Here is an 18,405-nt window from a genome sequence, read left to right on the forward strand (position 1 = left end):
CCGCTTTTATTTCTAAATAAGGAAATATGTCACCCTCTAAGTACCAATTTCTAAGTCACTCTATCATTTCCCATTGAGTTTACCCCCCTCAATAATGGGTAATTGAGCTTACCCCCTCAGACTTACTATTAGTGACAAATACACAAAGGCTATGTTTGGCGTACGTGAAATAATTGCCACTATCAAAAACAACTATTCTTTAATATGATTCATATTAGAGATCTTACCTCATTTATTGTTTGATTTGATCAGGAATATGATTAGTAAAGACTGATTTTGTTTATATATTATTTATTTTCTGATTTTACTATTACATACCAAACATATCCTTAGTAATTTTGACAAAAAATTTAAATTCATGGGGGTAAGCTCAATTACCAATTACTGAAGGGGTAAACTCGATTACCAATTAATTTTGAAAAACTCGATTACCAATTAATTTTGAAGGGTAAGTTCAAAAAACCCAAAAAAACAAACAATACTCCTCGTTACTGTTTGCGCCCACTGTATATATAAACGCAACCCCTTCGGGTAACGTGCACTTGCAGAGACACAAACTACTAACCTAGTGCATGTTCCGTACGTGTACGAATCCCTCCCCCTTACTTACCAACTTCTCTCTCACGACCATCAACCCATAAATTATCTTGTGATTGCGTTCACACTCTCACAACACTTAATCTATACTAACCTGTAAGTATTTACTTTCATCAAAAAAAAAAAAAAAAAACATGTAATTATTTAGGGATTACAATTTTCTTTTCGTGCCATATGTGCCCACAAGGCCTAATTTAAAAGCAATTTTTGTTACCGGTTTCCTACAAATTTTCAATGAAAAACACAAAAAATGAGTCATAATAGTTAATACCATAATAAGACTAATATTAACGCAAATTTACAAAAAGTCCAAAATAAGTGTTTTTTAAAATTAACAGAAATTACATAATGAATTGAATAAATTGTATAACTGTCACTACAAAAAATATCATGGACCATAAAAATCATATAAAGAGCCTTCCGTTCGTAAACGGTCTAAATATTCATTTATTCCTACATCTGTCCTATTTATACTCTAATTCAAAATAGCTATTGATTTTTACTTCTAGCAGAATCAAATTTGAGACTTCCGAAATACGAATAAGTATTCAACCACTATATGTTGGTGGACCTAACCAACTTTTCTCGAGTGATACATTTGACCTAACCTCAACTTTAATCAAATCTGATCGACTATATTACTGCTACATCACCCGAGCCACTGTTTCTAATTAGTACAAAAAATGAAATCAGTGGGAACTTGAGGATTTGGTTTAGCAACTTAATTTAATATTTTATGCAAAAACAAAAAACTTAATTTAATGTATATTACAACAAGTTGAGAAAAACTAGTACCCATATATCAAAACTTGGTAGACAATAGACTGTGATGTGTTTGCCACTTGGAACCCAAAAGGTATCTCCTTTTCTTTGGCACTCTTCTTGATCAATACCATCTTTCCTTCCCCAAATACAATTTGATCAACACACACCACCTATTTTTAACCCAGCCCCTGTTTTCTCCTTTTATTCCCATTCTTTTCTAATTTCTTTTACCTAAACGACAAGATTTCTTAGGTCAACCATCAATGAATCTATGCAACTTCAATATGATAATTAATTTCACTACATAAAGGTAAAATGTTAATTTCAAAATTTTTAACCATACCATAATAGATTATGGCCACTGTTTTGGGGAAAGCATTAAAGTTTAACCAAACAAGTTAAACCAAACACTCCTTTAATGTCGCCAGAAAAATAAAAAAAAGTTAAACTAAACACTCTTTTAATGTCGCCAGAAAAAGTTGCCGACCGGATGTTGCCGACGACTTCATCATCTTCTCTCTCTCTTCTCTTTCTCTCTCTTCTCTTTCTCTTTCTTCTCCCTCTCTTTCTTCTCAATGTCTCCGGCGAAGGGGGAGATGGAGAATAAAAAAAAAATAATTCGACGGAGATGGCGTAGTCGTCGGAGATGGTGGAGTCGCCGGAGAAAGGAAGAAGAAGCTGAAAAGGATTTGGTTGTTTGGGAGAAATAAAAAAATCTATTTTTTTTGTTTCCACCCAAAACTTCACACTCCGGAAACTATTTAGCTTTCCCCAAAGCGCTGGCCTAGATTATATGTCAAAAAATTACTCTAAAACTACACGAAATCAACCATCTCTATATTAGACTCTTCTTTCTCTTGATGAATTTTTTACTTCTCGATACACCGTTGGTTTCTATTTAGATTAGCGGTAATTTTTTTACTTCTCGATACACTGTTGGTTTCTATTTAGATTGGCAGTAGGCCTATTTTTGTGGCCTCCACTATCATTTTTCTTGATTTAGACATTTAGTTGGCATTTTAGTAAATGTACATAAAAATCCATTTCATTTGAGTAATAACGTGTGTTTTTTTGTTGTTGAAAATAATAACGTGTGTGTGTAAAGGAGAATGTATCAAGATTCGAATCCTTGTAGAAAAAAAAGATCCACAAAGTTTGATATTTTCCTTGGTGAATAATTTTTCTAGTTTAGTTCAACAAGAAAAAAAAAAAAAGAATAATTTTTCTAGTTTAAGTAACCATTTGAGTGATCAGCCATTTCTATTAGCGATTCTTGGGGACCAATCATCCCAAAATTAGACCTTTTCACTTTCTCTCACTAGAATTACCAAACCACTTCTCAAAAAAAACACCAAAAACATCTAGAACCGCCCCTTGTTTACTAGCTGTTTTCCCCTGTCCTTCTCTGTATCCCCTTCCTCTCTCTCTCACTAGATCTTTCAAACGACCTATAAATTCACCATTCCTACCATCATCACTCTCAAGTCACACAAAATTTCAAAACAATTTGTCTCGAATATTCATCAGCCATTTCTCTCTGTTCCTTCATTACTCTGTTTTATTACTCTCTCTCTCTCTCTCTCTCTCTCTCTCTAAGTTTGATCATTCAAAATGGACATCAAAATTGGAGCTATCGATGCTTGTAAACCAACAAGCAACGACGTGGGTTGTCCTCCTTCTAATGGAAATGTATGTACCATTCAAAACTCACCCACCCCTTCCATTCTTGGATCATCAGAAGCAACTCTTGGTCGCCATCTAGCTCGTCGACTTGTTCAAATTGGTGTTTCTGATGTTTTTGCTGTTCCTGGGGATTTCAATCTTACCCTCCTTGACGATTTAATTGCTGAACCAGGTCTGAAACTAATTGGTTGTTGTAATGAACTCAATGCTGGGTATGCAGCTGATGGGTATGCAAGATCAAGAGGTGTTGGTGCTTGTGCTGTTACTTTCACTGTCGGTGGTTTAAGTGTTCTTAATGCCATTGCTGGTGCTTACAGTGAGAATCTTCCTCTTATTTGTATTGTTGGTGGTCCTAATTCAAATGATTATGGAACAAACAGGGTTCTTCATCATACTATTGGTTTACCTGATTTCAGCCAAGAACTTCGTTGCTTTCAAACTGTTACTTGTTATCAGGTAGATTTGATCGATACCCATTTCTTAATTTCTCTTTTTACAATCTGGGTTGTCATCTGATTTAACCCTCTGCCTCTGTTTTTTGTGAAATTTGTAGGCAATCGTTAATAACTTGGAGGATGCTCATGAACTGATTGATACTGCGATTTCAACTGCTCTGAAAGAAAGCAAACCAGTTTATATTAGTATCGGTTGCAACCTGTCTGCTATTCCTCATCCTACTTTCAGTCGAGACCCCGTTCCTTTCTCATTGGCACCCAAGTAATCAATCACCTTTTTCTGTTTTCATCAGTGTCTCTGTTTTTTTAGATAGAAGTTGTATAATCGAACTGGTTGGAATAATTGTGCAGGTTTAGCAATCGCTTGGGTTTAGAAGCGGCAGTGGAAGCAGCGGCGGAGTTCTTGAACAAGGCAGTGAAACCAGTAATGGTGGCTGGACCAAAACTTCGGGTAGCGAAAGCTTGTGATGCTTTTGCTGAACTAGCAGATGGTAGTGGTTATCCAGTAGCTGTTATGCCTTCAGCAAAAGGATTAGTGAAGGAGAACCACCCACATTTCATAGGGACATATTGGGGAGCCATTAGTACAGCATTTTGTGCAGAAATTGTTGAATCAGCTGATGCTTACTTATTTGCAGGTCCAATTTTTAATGACTATAGCTCTGTTGGGTATTCATTACTTCTCAAGAAAGAGAAAGCGATTATCGTTCAACCAGATCGAGTAGTTATTGGTAATGGCCCAGCATTTGGGTGTGTTTTGATGAAAGACTTCTTACTAGCTCTTTCGAAAAAACTCAAGCGAAACACAACTGCGTATGAGAATTACTACAGGATTTATATCCCAGATGGGAAACCTCTTCAATGTGATCCTCAAGAACCATTGAGAGTTAATATTCTCTTCAAACATGTCCAAGAAATGTTATCAGGTGACAGTGCTGTCATTGCAGAAACTGGTGATTCTTGGTTTAACTGTCAGAAACTGAAATTACCCCATGGTTGTGGGTAAGCAAACAAGAACCCAAAACTTTGGTTTTCTTCATTGTCCATTTCTTCATTTTGAGTAACATAACAATGGGGAGATGGGTATTTTGCAGGTATGAATTTCAGATGCAGTATGGATCAATTGGGTGGTCAGTTGGTGCAACATTAGGGTATGCTCAAGCTGCGAAAGATAAACGGGTTCTCTCTTTCATCGGAGATGGAAGTTTTCAGGTAACGGCACAAGATATATCGACGATGCTGAGATGTGAGCAGAACCCTATTATCTTCTTGATAAACAATGGCGGGTACACCATTGAAGTTGAGATTCATGATGGACCTTACAATGTGATTAAGAACTGGAACTACACAGGATTAATTGATGCAATTCACAATGGGGAAGGCAAATGCTGGACTACCAAGGTAAACAAAAAAAGTTTTTAACAGATTATAATTTAATGAGGGAAGATAATCTGATAATAAATTCTTTTGGGGATATTTGTGTACAAACAGGTTAAATGTGAAGAAGAGCTGATTAAAGCGATCGATATAGCGACAAACAAAAAGAAGAATTGTTTGTGTTTCATTGAGGTTATACTTCACAAAGATGACACAAGTAAAGAACTGCTTGAATGGGGTTCAAGGGTTTGTGCTGCAAACAGTCGTCCACCAAATCCTCAGTAGTAGTTATTCAAGGTTCTGCTGCCATAATACAATACTTTTCTACTAGAGGAGAAATATGGAATTACTTACTTTAGATTATAATTGCTTTTGTTTATGATCACGTCTTAGGTTTGTTTGAGTTTGTTGTTCTCCCTCCTTAATTGTTTCTCTTCTTACCTTGAATTAATGGAAAGAAAATTAGGCTTTTGTTTGTTGTGATCTTGCAAGTACTCTGAGTATGATGTCTGACTCGTTTGAATAGTTTATTCGGATCGATTTTGATCTAATTGATTTAAACGAGAAAAACAAACTCAACCAGTACAATTATTATTACATTTTCTTCCGAGGTGGAATTTTAGTTGATTAAGAAGAGAGCCCCATCACTTCCTTATCCTATTTCTACACTACCAAACCCACCATTTTAGTTGAAAACAAATCCTTTGTAGACTTCTAACCCAAGTAACTCATGATTATACTTGGTTAATTTCAAGAACCTAAAAAAGAAAGAATTCTCAATTTCCCTAGACTAGGGATCCTTTTTTTCCTTTTCTTGTGTTAGTCATGTCAAATTATAGCAACTAAACAAATTTGAGAGTACAAGGGACCTATATTTAGCTCGAAATGTCTTATTTTTCTTCTTTTCTTTTATTTTTTGGCAAAAAAGATAGAAATGTGTTCATTTTCACATATTTGAAAGACGAAAACTCAAACTCATAAATAATATACTCAAAAGATCGGTTGTCGGGTTGAAATATCAGATAATATTAGCTCATACAGATTCAAATATCATTGCACCTCAAAAGAGAGAAACTGTACTGTTAGCTTGACAAGAATTTATGTTGCATCTTACTTGAGCATTCTATGACAACTACTTTTAAGAAAGCATCCAAATTATGCCGCCCAAGCTCTCCATCTTACCTACAAAAGCAAAAAAGTAATACCAGTAGAGAGTTATAATAGTGAAAAAATGACAATGAGAGCTCCCCAACATGAAAAAGACACAAATATCTTGGTCTAGAAGAACACATACTCTGTTATTTCACACCCATAATGAACCATTATTATCAAATCCAAGGGTATTTTATCTTTTTGAAACATGATCTTTTATGTCATCATGCCTTGGTTTGAAAGCAATACCAATATATATATTTGAAGGGCATAGTTTAATTTCATTCACCTGTGTCATTCTTAGATTTTTCATATATCACTAAGAGAATGCAGAGTGTTGAAGATGATTCATATTTCATTTCTGTCAAGAAAGAGCTTGAAGCTTCTCTACAGAGGAATTTTTTGTTGCAGAAAGAAAACAATCAATTGAAACAAGAGATAAATCATCTTAAAACACAGGTTCATCAACTCAAAGAACAAAATTTGGAGAAAAGTTCAGCGAACTTTAACAAACACCTGAATGTTTCCTCCATTGATATTAACCAGAGTACATTTCGACCAAAACCCATTATTCAGATCAAGAATCGAGAAGAAATTTTCAAAACTGAGACTACTGGCGACACAGGGAAGGAACAAAGATCGGTCAAGGAACCTCCTAAATCTAGAAGTGGGAAGGATATGTTAAAGGAAGTAAATGAAAGGAAAGTACCTCGTGCACTGCCGCCACCTCCACCACCACCCCCGTCAAAATTGCTGGTTAGATCGACCAATGTCGTCCGGCGTGTACCAGAAGTGATGGAGATCTATCGTACACTTACACGAGGAGACTCTAAAATAGACAACAAAACCACCAGTGCTGGACCTGCAAACGCAAATACACGAGACATGATCGGTGAAATTGAGAACCGTTCAACATATCTTCTTGCTGTAAGTACATCACGTGATATTATCTATGCTATACAAAGCACTAATCATCTTTGGTAATTATCCAGCAAATTCGATGATCTATGAGCAGATAAAGTCTGACGTTGAAACAAATGGAGAGTTCATAAAGTTCCTAGCGAAGGAAGTGATAAATGCAGCATATAAAGACATTTCTGACGTTGGAGCATTTGTGAAGTGGTTAGATGGTGAACTTTCTTACCTCGTAGATGAAAGGGCTGTGCTAAAGCATTTTCAGCAGTGGCCAGAGCATAAAGCAGATGCAATGCGTGAAGCTGCTTGCAACTACCGCGATCTTGAGAATCTCAGATCTGAGGTTTCATCCTTCCAAGACAACCCCAAACAGCATATACTAGTGTCCCTCAAGAAGATGCAGGCAATTCAAGACAGGTATGAATCTGTGCTCAATGAGATTTCCAACTTCGTTGTCCAAAATAACTAGCAGAAACGGTCGATGGCTATACTTTCTGTGTAGCTGGTAGTGGGTTCCTGTTAATCTTGTCTGATGAAGTCTAATTCAGGTTGTAGAAAAATAGGGATAAGGACCTCAAGACGCTTCACTCATACTCGCAGGCTAGAACAGGGCGTTCAAAATACAGAGCGAATTAGGGAAAGTGCGATCAGGAAGTACAAGGAGTTCCAGATTCCTTGGGAGTGGATGCTAGACTCTGGGGTCATCAGTCAGGTAAGGAACCAGATTTGAGCACGATGTAATCACCAAATATTTCTAAGAGCAAGCAAATTTTGATGAACACATCACGGATATAATCCAATTGGGGCACACACTAATGCAGCACTATACAATTACACAACAAGAGATTGCACCGAAAAGTTTGTACTAGCTTAATGTGTAAAGAGGGACACTGGTTTATCTCTCTGCAGTTGAAACTAGGTTCAATGACAGTGGCCACTGAATATATGAGACGAGTTGCGAGAGGATTGCAAACCAAAGAACAAAGACAGAGAGAAGATCTCATGCTTCAAGGTGTTAGATTTGCTTTCAGAGTTCATCAGGTTTGGCAATCCTTCTTCTTTTCTCGTCTTCCCGTCTCTCTTTACTATCTTTGCTGCAAGTATTGTCATTACCAAGTCATCGACAATTCAACTTCCAGTTTGCAGGTGGGTTCAATCCAGAAGCCATGCATGCATTTGCAGATCTACAAAAGATGATTAGGGGACATCAAGAAACTATAAGGACATGATTAGCAATTTGGCATATTAATACCAGATGAACATGGCTCATATAGTCATCTACAAAGATTCAAGATTTTCGAAACTCTCTTGTGGGTTGTTATATTTCAAATCGACCATTTGAGTAAAGAATAAGATATACTACTTACTACAAGAGATATAACCATCTTTGAACTTGCATTTATTTTTGCCATGCAAGAACAATAAGAAACGTTCCAGCCATAATGTATTTATGAACGGGAGAATTATGAAAGCAAGTACTATTCAATTTAGCCATTTAGATTACCGAACTCCACTCGCATATCAGTGTAGTCTCGACGAACGTTCTACTTTTCTAACTTAATACTGAATCTACTCATATAGTTTACTCATTCGAGAAAGTTGGGAACTATATTGAAGAGTCTAAGAAGTTAAAGACTTTAACATTTCCCATTGAAGAAATGAGATCGCCGGGTCCAAATTTAGACTACCATTGAGAGAGTCTTCAAGGTAGCAATTTCAATCATTAATTCAAAATTTATGTATCAAAGGCAATCAATTTTTCAAATTGGGTTTTCCGCATATTAAAAAACCTAGACATATAAACAAAATTGTACCAAAGGATGCACATTTAATAGTGAAAGGAAGATTAAACAACAAAACAAGAACCAAAAATTGATGCATTCATAATGTAGCAAAAATAACAAGTTAAAAAACATCTACCAAAAATTGATGCATTCATAATCGTAGTTCATACCTTAGTCCTCATCGCGACACCTAATCCAACAACTACTCTTCAAAAACCCTAATTCACAAAGAAAGCTCCTTGAAGAAAAATTAATGGCGGGTTAGTTAGGTCCCGGGTTCAAAACCCCCGGGAGGAGAGACTTTATGAATAGTGGGTTTTACCACGCACCCATTATCCACAACCAAGATCCGGGCCCACAAAAACCTATCCTTGTTATGTTTCATCACACAGCCAGATCAATAAATTTGTGGCTGTGCCAGTCTGACCTGCCAGCTATATCTCAAGTGTAGTGAATTTACATACGTGTCTTAAACACAGATGAAGTTATATCAAGTCTTGAAGTTTGATAAAATACCATAAAGAAAACTCATCTCTACTTGTTCTCTTTCTTCATTAAGCTGAAACCTCTTCTTCTTGTTCTTCCCCCAATCTAACTAATTCCATATCCACACAAAAAAAAGAAAATGAGCAAAGAAAATTTGCTCTCACTCATTTAAAAAGAAGAAGAAGAAGATAAAATCTCAGAGGAAACAAACTACTGAAGAAGAGGTAGAGGAAGAGGAAGAGGAAGAAAGAGAAAATGGGAACGGGAGCTTCAAGAAACTCAGAGAGCTGTCATGGCAATGAAGAGAGAGAAGATCATTCAGGTGGACAACTCTATGTTTCTCTAAAAATGGAAAATTATAAACTCAAAGGCGATATTATCCCTCATGTTTATGGTTCTGTTCCTCTTATTGGCTCTTGGGATTCTTCTAAAGCTGTAAGTAATTATCTCTCTCTCTCTCTATCTCTAACTTTTTTGATCGTTTAGCATCTTATTTCAATCGTTTTTCATATCTCTATAGCTAGTGATGGAACGGGAATCGACTTCTATGTGGGAGTTAAGCTTCGTCGTCCCTCCTAATCACGGTATACATATCTCTCTCTTATACTCTCTGCTCATGGAAACTTGTTTAGGGTTTGAGATTGTTTATTTTGGTTTTGTGTTAGAAACTTTGGAGTTTAAGTTCTTGTTGAAGCCAAAGTACTCTACTTCACCATGCATTGTTGAGGAAGGTCCGCATAGACTCCTTACTGGTGGTACCTTGCAAGGTGATGCAAGGATGGCTTTATTTAGGTTTAATACTGAGAATGATGAGATCCTCGAGTATCGTGTGTTCATCAAAGCTGATAGGGTTTCGCCTTTTGATCTTGCGGCTAGTTGGAGAGCTTATCAGGAGAATTTAGAGCCCTCGACTGTTCGTGGAATCCCTGATGTTAGTATCAATGCAGCTCCGGAGTTAGGTGCCGAGGTATAGTAAACTATACTACTAGCTTTTGCTGCATTTTGTGATCTTGTTTTAGCATGCATCCGTGAAAATCAACCAGTTGTATATAAAGATTAAATTGTCGATTTTAGAAGATTGATTTATGATCCTTGAAGCTAAAGATTTTTACAAGGCTATCTAGGGTGATTGTAACTAGTGATTCGCTTGGATCAACATGTAGAATTTTGGCAGCACGCATTTTGTTTAAACATGTTATTTGCTGATCATCGCTTTCTAATCAACAGTTAAGCTCTCCGGCTAGTTTGGAGCTCGATCTAGAACATTATGTTGTTCCGGCTCCGGCAAGTTTTGCAAATTCTGGCCTTGTTTATGCAGCCAACTTCACAGAAACTCCAAGGTCATTAACTTGTGCTGGAACCTTTTCCAACATCGAAAGCCAGAGCATGGCCTCACATTCAAATAAAGTTGCTGGTGTATCCACCGACCGTCCTCCAATTAGAAAGGTTTATCCTGTTGACACTTCCTGTGAACTTGGTTAATAATTTAACATGAGCATGCGAAGAGCCTTTATAACCACTATACTACTTCCTATGAACTAATACTATCTGGGGAGTTCCAAAGGGAATTAAGTGGTCAACTTAAGCTCATTCAGACTGGTTATGCAGTTTGCCTATATTAGTTTCAAATGCTAGATTCCTTCAGTCTTTCTTGGTTAATTTTCACAAATGTTCTGGGTAAGTAACTGTATCCATTTATGGTACTAGCTCTATCTGCACTGAAATAGGGGTGGTTATTGGGCCAGGCTCGGGCGCCCATGAGTACCAATGGTCTGTGCTCGGACGTCCAGGTTGCATATTGTGAAGAACAACTAAACTAAGCTCTAGGTGGGAAACATAGATAACGAATTGCGTAGGTAGATAAACTAAGAGCGTAAAACCTCAAACTTGTAAATATGGTGCTGCTATTTGAGTGGTGGCATGCAAGGTCGGAAGCAGACCCCAGAGCTGATGGTTGGATCTACGTTGGACCCTAAATCCTAAGCACGTGTGACTGAGTTTTTATTTTATTGCTATTTTTGGTAACTTGAATTCCTGTTTTTCTGAAACTTTCTTGTAAAAAGGAGCTTATTTCTGTTTCTTCTGCCTCTTCTGCATTAGTCTGGTGCATTATGAATCAATTAGTCAATAGTTTCTCTGGGTGTAGGAAATGGAGATCATAGTCCCAGATCCTATGAAAATTTATCCACCTTCTGGCATGGTTGAATCTAAATCAGTTGGCACATTCTCACCAATGCATAGGCAAGACAGTCACAGAGGGCTTTTTGTTGATAGAGGGGTTGGGTCTCCAAGGCTTGTTAAATCAGCTAGTGCAGCCACTTTTGGTACTGGTTTGAAGCTGGATTCTGATGCTAAGGTTTGTATACATAAAAAACTTTCTCTCGGTCAAATTTCTTTCACATTGGGAAATATTTAACTTCAATGCTTAAATCTTTGTCCCAATTCTGAATCATTATTTCTGTTCATAAAGATGCTAATTCTCGTTGTGGTTCGTAGATTCTTATTATTTCCGTTTGTTCTTTTGAAGGCCATACCAGAAGCCGCTGGAGCTGTTGCAGCAGCAGCTGTAGCGGATCAGATGCTTGGACCAAAAGAGGATAGACATTTGGCAATTGTTCTGGTAATGTGTAAAGTGTTTGCCAAAGTTTCGTGTTTGGTCAATCTTGTTTTCCTTAATTTAAATGAGTTCACATTTAATGATACCGGGATATAATGATATATAATTTTAGGCCCTCCTAGTCTCAGTTGTCTCTAAATTAGTAAAAGCAAATGGAGTGGTAATCCTTTGCTCCCGTTAGTTGGCTCTTGAAAATATTAGGGATAACCAATCAAGTTGTGTCTAATTTGTTAAGTATACAGTTGGTATTTGCAGTTTATATCAGTCTATACATTGCTAAATGGAACCGCTTCTAACAAATAATATCATATATTCTAGGTTGGCTTGCCTGCCCGAGGGAAGACCTTCACTGCTGCTAAACTCACAAGATATCTACGTTGGTTGGGTCATGAGACCAAACATTTCAATGTCGGCAAGGTGATTTATCAACTTATACTACATAATATGTACATACATACTCAGCTCCTTTTTGTTGTATTGCTGGTTATGTTAAAGCTTATAAGGCCCTTATTTCTTGGTTTTTCACAGTATCGCCGCCTTAAGCACGGAGCAAATCAGGTATTTTTTAGATGTCGATCTTCAGAAAATACTTTTGCTCTATCAAGTACTTGCAAATCATTGAGTCGTTACTACTCTTTTGCAGTTCTTAGCTTGGTTTGTTAATGTTTCTTGGTTTTTATGAGGTCAGAAAATGACAAAGCATTTTTTGCTTTGAGACATTAAATTCATCACAAGGGGTGATTTCACTTTGATTATCTTAGGAGGAGAGTTGTTCCTCCTTCAAACATTCCTTCTCGTAAAATCTCATGAGACCTTTCCTTAGAACTACTCTCTTCTCGTATTGGCAATGTGTACTTCTCTAATATAAAATAAGAAGAGAAAAAGGTCAGAGAATGATATGGAAAAAACGGATGTATATGGTCCATGGTTGCAAAGTGATGACCGGTCACCTTACTTGGGTTTGGGCTCTATTTTTACTATTCTTGCCTTCTTGGTCTATTTCTTTTTTTCTTCTCTTCTTATTGTTTATTTTTTGGGAAAAAAATATCTTGAAGAATTCCTATTATATGTTACAAAGTTTGTTTTTTCTGCTCATGTATCTTTAGACAGGAACCCCTACTAATACACCGTTATTGACTTGTTGATGCAGACTGCTGATTTTTTCCGCGCTGACAATCCTGAAGGCATGGAGGCACGTAATGAGGTGAAAAAAATCAATCAAACAGTACTATTTTGTTTTAGCAGATAATATAGAGATGGAGTTGCATCCTGGTTTTTCTTTTAGCAAGTGAAGGGGTCATCCAGACGTGTAACAGAAATTAGGTTTATTAATATTTTTCCTGATTCTTCCGTGATGTTTAACATGTGAGAAATAAATTTTTGTTTTTGCTTGGTAGTGGCTGCGAGCTTAGTTTGCTGTATCTGTGCTCGCATGTGACATCTAAATTACTGTAGGAGGATGATAATATGACAATGGAGTATCAAAATTTAGAATTTTTCTAGTTCAAAGTCTTTGACTGGTTGCGCTTGACATGATCCCTTGGGTAATACTTTATTTTTGTTTGGATACTAGAGACTTCCTTCCATAGTTCCATACGAATAGAAGAATCGTCTACCAGAAGTACCTTTTGTCCACTTGGTTACAATCAGTAAATCTTCGTAGAAGTTTGAATTTCTTAATTAGTGTTCCCTCTTAAATGAGTAAATCTGATTTGGATTTTTGCCTTTTCTGTTCATGTCTACACCTGATTGACTGTACCTTTAGTGCACATGGTCTTATTACCTCATATGCCACTAGGTTGCAGCCTTGGCAATGGAAGATATGATATCTTGGATGCAAGAAGGTGGTCAGGTAAGGTGTTTCCACAGTATTGCTTCTCTAGGTCCTCCTGTCTAGTTACCAATATATTATTCTGCTTATTTGATCTTGTTGTAGGTTGGAATATTCGATGCCACAAACAGTACCAGCAAACGGAGGAATATGCTAATGAAAATGGCTGAAGGGAACTGCAAGGTACACCATTTGATCGATTTCATATTCTTTTATTATCCTAGGTTAGTTCTTACACGTTGTACAGTAGGCTTTTGTAGTTTACATGCATAATCTAATCTGAAGCACCATTTGTATATTTAATTATTTTGTTCATCTTGTTGTTAATAGAAGATTTAGCTAATAGTGTATACCGATGTAACCTATCTAGAAGAACATATTATCACTGACTGAGAAGCCTAATAGGGAAAACCAAGTTCCTCTCAAAATTTCTAATGTTATGAAATCTCAGTAGCTTGAACACTATATGTTATGACATGAACATTTTCTTCGGTTACTTTTTCTTCCCAGTGGATTCAGCTTCCTATATAAAAAAATTTGAATAATCATCTCTCCAAACTTCTGCCATTTGGTCTAGGTAAAGATATCTTATTACTTTGCTGAAGTACCAGATTGAGTAGAACATATAACTAGAGAGAAGTAATTTAGAAATGAACTCGTGATTCTAGACTGATTAACTTTCTAAGCTTTCCTTGTAGATCATATTTTTGGAAACATTATGCACTGATGGACGTATTATTGAAAGAAATATACGTCTTAAAATTCAACAAAGTCCTGACTATGCAGAAGAGTGAGTTGGTTCTAGCTTTTGCAGTTTGAGTCGTGTGGATTCATAGTCTATTGAACATAATAGTGGTGATGTTTTGCAGGCCAGATTTTGAAGCTGGATTACAAGACTTCAAAACCCGACTAGCCAATTACGAGAAGGTCCTTGATTAATGCTTCTCCTCTTTCTCCCTTAGTATCAATTACCATTACCTTAGATCCAGTGTTGATGTTTCTGCAATCATTTGTGATTTTTACTCAGGTTTACGAGCCAGTAGAAGAAGGCTCCTACATCAAAATGATTGACATGGCTAGTGGTCAAGGTGGACAGATACAGGTTATTTGGTTTTGTTCTTTCTCCTGTAAATCTATTACCATGTTTAGATAAGCTGCTGACTCCTATGATTGCTTGTTTTTGTACTTATGTTTTCCTTTTTTTTTTTTTTTTTTTTCTTTACATACCTTGGTATTGTCTTTGTACCTTAGGCCTTCCCCTTTCACATTTTTTGCTTTTCCTTGAGATTCAACATCTTTTTGGATTTCGTGATCTGCTTCAGGGTCTTATGAGGGAGGAGGTGGTTAAATTTTTTGTTTTCACACATTTTAAATGTAATTATGAATTTTAGTTTCATCGTGAGATGCAATTTGAAATCCATTGGCCCCAGTGGGAGTAGGGTGTAGCTGTGTAGGATACCGTTCAGCTCAAATTAAGGAAGAAGTTCAATTTGAGACTTTGGTTGAGAGGTAGACTGAAACCTAATGGAAATCATGGATTTATCCAAAAGTTCTAGGAACTTGGTCTTATATTCAAAGTGATGATCACGATTTAGTGGGGATATGCGAAAACCTGGCATGAACATAATATCTTTAGTGTATGGGTTGATAAAAGGCACTTTTCATTTAAACTACCATATTGCATCTCAAGTTCAGGTTTCTTCAGTAGGAAGTTACCATGACTAGCAGTTCCTGGCACTTCTCATATTTCATGGAATCTTCGAAAGTAGCATGTAACATTAGTTATCACCATATTGGTAAATTTTCCTCGCAAACATCTATTACCTGGGATGGTTGTCTTTTTTTCTTATATTTTCTGTGACCACTTCTTCAAAAGATCTTGTACATCAATGACATTGCTTGATGTACGACTTCAATATTCTTAACTTGCTTACTCGTACAAGTTTACTTTACCTTAAAATGCTTTGTTTTATTGTGATTTTTCTCCTGCAAATATTTAAAATCTTGTTCAGCCTTCAGTTGTCAATACATATTGCATCTAATTGATATTTTCTGCTTTTGCACCTAGTATATACATTAAACTTTAAAGGATACATCTCATGTATTGCTTCAGGTGAACAACATCAGTGGTTATCTTCCAGGAAGAATCGTCTTTTTCTTGGTAAAACTGAAACAACCAATTGCTCTACTAATTCATGTTTTCATTTTTTTCCCTAATTATTAAGAATAAGATGCTAAACTTCCAGTAAGAATTGTCTTTAATCCATTGGAATTATTTATCTCGAAATTTCATCCTTCTAAAAATTTCAAATTTTAATTTTATGCCAAAGCAAATAATACAGTATGCATGTTCGGCTTTCTTCTCGAAGAATACAGTATATATATAAGTATATGTATGTACGGAAAGCTATTTAATCACCAAGTGGTACTGATTACTGCATAAGATTCTTTTCAGGTCAACACACATCTCACTCCACGCCCTATTTTGCTTACTAGGCATGGCGAGAGCCGAGACAACGTTAGAGGCAGAATTGGGGGAGACACAGTGATAAGGTGAACCTGCTGTTTAAGTTCCCTTCGACATTATCTTTTCCTATATGTATGACTATTGATCCATCGACATGTTGGGGGTTTGAAGTGTTATAAATATTCCCAAAATCTTCTTTGACGAGTGAACATGAATTTATTTGAGCAGTGAAGCTGGAGAACTTTATTCAAAGAAACTCGCTAACTTCGTGGAGAAGCGACTAAAATCTGAACGGACTGCTTCTGTAAGACTCCCAATTATATTTTCAAATTTCTCAACTACATAAGCAAGTAGTCAGACACATCAATGAATTTAATCATTTGGACAGCTCAATGAACTGGGCATATATATATATTTCCAGTCTTCCTAACCTAACTTCCTTTTGGTTGTTGAATGATCAGATATGGACTAGCACGCTGCAGAGAACAATTTTAACTGCAAGTCCAATTGTTGGATTTCCGAAGGTTAGTGGATAAATGTATAAGGCTGTGTTGTCTGTTCCGTAGATGTGATGGAAACTGGGAAGCTAATGCAATCTCTTTCAGATACAATGGCGTGCGCTTGATGAGATAAATGCCGGAGTATGTGATGGAATGACATACGAAGAGATAAAGAAAAACATGCCCGAGGAATATGAGTGCGTGGCTGAACTTCTGTTTCTCTTCTTCTTGCCACAAGTGTGTTTTGTTTTTGAAATCGAGTTTGGATGACGTTTATAATCTAAAACTCAAACCTGTGATTGAAAAACCCATGTTCTTGGTGAGTTTTACTTTTGGTTTTGACAGTTTTGCGTTTTTGACTTACGGTGATCTATTTGGTGGTTGAAGGGGTCGTAAGAAGGACAAACTGAGGTACCGGTATCCAAGGGGTGAATCATATCTTGATGTTATTCAAAGGTCTGAACATCGGTCTAACTTCTACAACTACCTTCGTCCCTGCATGTTCAATATATTTATCTTATCATTTTCCTGCAGGTTGGAGCCTGTAATTATTGAACTTGAGAGACAACGGTCACCAGTCGTGGTGATATCTCACCAGGTATATATTTTTGTTCAATTTGTACTTGTTGAATTGCTAGGTCTTTGCTGACTACTTTTGTATCTGAACTTCTGCAGGCAGTATTGAGAGCATTGTATGCATATTTTGCAGATAGACCTTTGAAAGAGATACCACATATTGAGGTAAACCGTCAATAGCTAAGAACTTGTATGCTTCATTTAGTAATTCCCCCATGACCATGAGTAGAACACAAGATGATCCAAAGAAGAACAAAAATATGAATTCTGAAACCCCTTCAGAAGATTGATCGTCAAGGAGCCCAAGGGGATGGGTCTCTTTTCATGTTAATGCAGAGTTTTCTCAAGTAATATTGCTCGAGTTAACAGTAAAATCGCACTTTTCAGGTACCACTTCATACAATAATTGAGATACAAATGGGGGTGACTGGTGTTCAAGAGAAAAGATACAAACTCATGGACTGAAAATGTAAGTAGAAATATTTAAATTTGTAACCTAGTAACTCAGTTGATGATAAAAACAAACTAGGAGATGAGTTCTCTATTCATTTAATCTCGATCGATCGAACAAACCCGAGATTAAGAGGATATGCTGTTTTTTACCTTCTTTCTTTGTTGTATTGACAACCATACAACAATCTATAAATATCTTATGGTGTCAAATTTCTTGTAATAAAGGGATTGGTCCGTTATGCTCTGTTTCCTTCTATGAAGACTTCAAATAAATTGTTCTCTAAGTGACTCCAAAGACTATAGAGTAGAATCTGGTGTCTAATTGTCATAGCAAGTACCGACGTCTCGTGGGGAGTAAGGAGAGACGTAAAAGTACATGTCAATTATGATTCATGAGTTGCTTAGTACCGGTGGTCAAAATTTGTGGGTGCCTGGCTGAGTGGGTTTTTTCCTAATTTATTGTTGTGTATGTAAGATGGGGTCGGCTTATCTCCACTAAATTATTCTAAATCTAAGCTGGTTTTTTTACCTTCCTCCAATGCTTTTGTTATATCCCCTCTTACCTAACTTTTAGGTGTTATTAAGAAAGGAAAATTACTCCGTCCGGCTAGTGTTCCGGCTGTGTGGTGGGACAAGACTGAGGGTGACGGTGTGAGTACTTTCTCTCCGAATCTTACCCGGATACATATTGGGTCAGGATAGAGGTTGGAGAGTGTCACGATTGATTAAGAAACTCAGAGTGATATT

The 18,405-nt window shown here is 36.7% G+C and overlaps 3 protein-coding genes and 1 long non-coding RNA gene across 5 annotated transcripts; 3 read left to right on the forward strand and 1 right to left on the reverse strand.

The window, feature by feature from the left end:
- The first annotated feature begins 2,423 nt into the window (after positions 1-2,423).
- LOC147546716 (pyruvate decarboxylase 1-like) lies at positions 2,424-5,348 on the forward strand. Its single transcript, XM_086637939.1, has 6 exons — positions 2,424-2,548; positions 2,592-3,501; positions 3,599-3,762; positions 3,852-4,502; positions 4,595-4,901; positions 4,992-5,348. The coding sequence occupies exons 2-6, from the start codon at positions 2,974-2,976 to the stop codon at positions 5,160-5,162; spliced, it is 1,821 nt and encodes a 606-aa protein (XP_086494065.1). The 5' UTR covers positions 2,424-2,548; positions 2,592-2,973; the 3' UTR covers positions 5,163-5,348.
- A 482-nt stretch (positions 5,349-5,830) lies between these two features.
- Positions 5,831-9,038, reverse strand: LOC147546717 (uncharacterized). The gene is made up of 4 exons (XR_015224126.1): positions 8,899-9,038; positions 7,174-8,128; positions 6,739-6,891; positions 5,831-6,059 (listed from the first exon to the last, which is right to left on the reverse strand). It is a non-coding gene; the product is annotated as an uncharacterized LOC147546717 (long non-coding RNA).
- Positions 6,208-8,457, forward strand: LOC147546718 (CHUP1-like protein). Of its 2 annotated transcripts, none has more exons than XM_086637942.1 (5): positions 6,208-6,956; positions 7,045-7,361; positions 7,545-7,656; positions 7,854-7,985; positions 8,084-8,457. In XM_086637942.1, exons 1-5 carry the CDS (start codon positions 6,357-6,359, stop codon positions 8,171-8,173), a joined length of 1,251 nt encoding a protein of 416 aa, XP_086494068.1. In that variant the 5' UTR covers positions 6,208-6,356; the 3' UTR covers positions 8,174-8,457. The 2 variants fall into 2 exon arrangements, with proteins under 2 accessions (XP_086494068.1, XP_086494069.1); XM_086637943.1 differs by having other exon boundaries at positions 6,287-6,956; positions 8,091-8,457.
- Positions 8,926-17,942, forward strand: F2KP (fructose-2,6-bisphosphatase). Its single transcript, XM_086637938.1, has 23 exons — positions 8,926-9,649; positions 9,735-9,798; positions 9,880-10,181; positions 10,442-10,660; positions 11,361-11,570; positions 11,742-11,834; positions 12,150-12,248; positions 12,360-12,389; positions 12,982-13,035; positions 13,630-13,683; positions 13,768-13,845; positions 14,361-14,452; positions 14,532-14,589; positions 14,690-14,764; positions 15,776-15,823; positions 16,118-16,215; positions 16,358-16,433; positions 16,591-16,653; positions 16,735-16,826; positions 17,017-17,085; positions 17,164-17,227; positions 17,305-17,370; positions 17,593-17,942. Exons 1-23 carry the CDS (start codon positions 9,470-9,472, stop codon positions 17,668-17,670), a joined length of 2,262 nt encoding a protein of 753 aa, XP_086494064.1. The 5' UTR covers positions 8,926-9,469; the 3' UTR covers positions 17,671-17,942.
- Positions 17,943-18,405: the final 463 nt, after the last annotated feature.

Source organism: Eschscholzia californica, unplaced genomic scaffold (genome assembly GCF_041429995.1).
Source record: "Eschscholzia californica isolate CP2 unplaced genomic scaffold, dmEscCali1.0.p SCAF_4, whole genome shotgun sequence".
In the NCBI taxonomy this organism is placed as follows: Eukaryota; Viridiplantae; Streptophyta; class Magnoliopsida; order Ranunculales; family Papaveraceae; genus Eschscholzia; species Eschscholzia californica.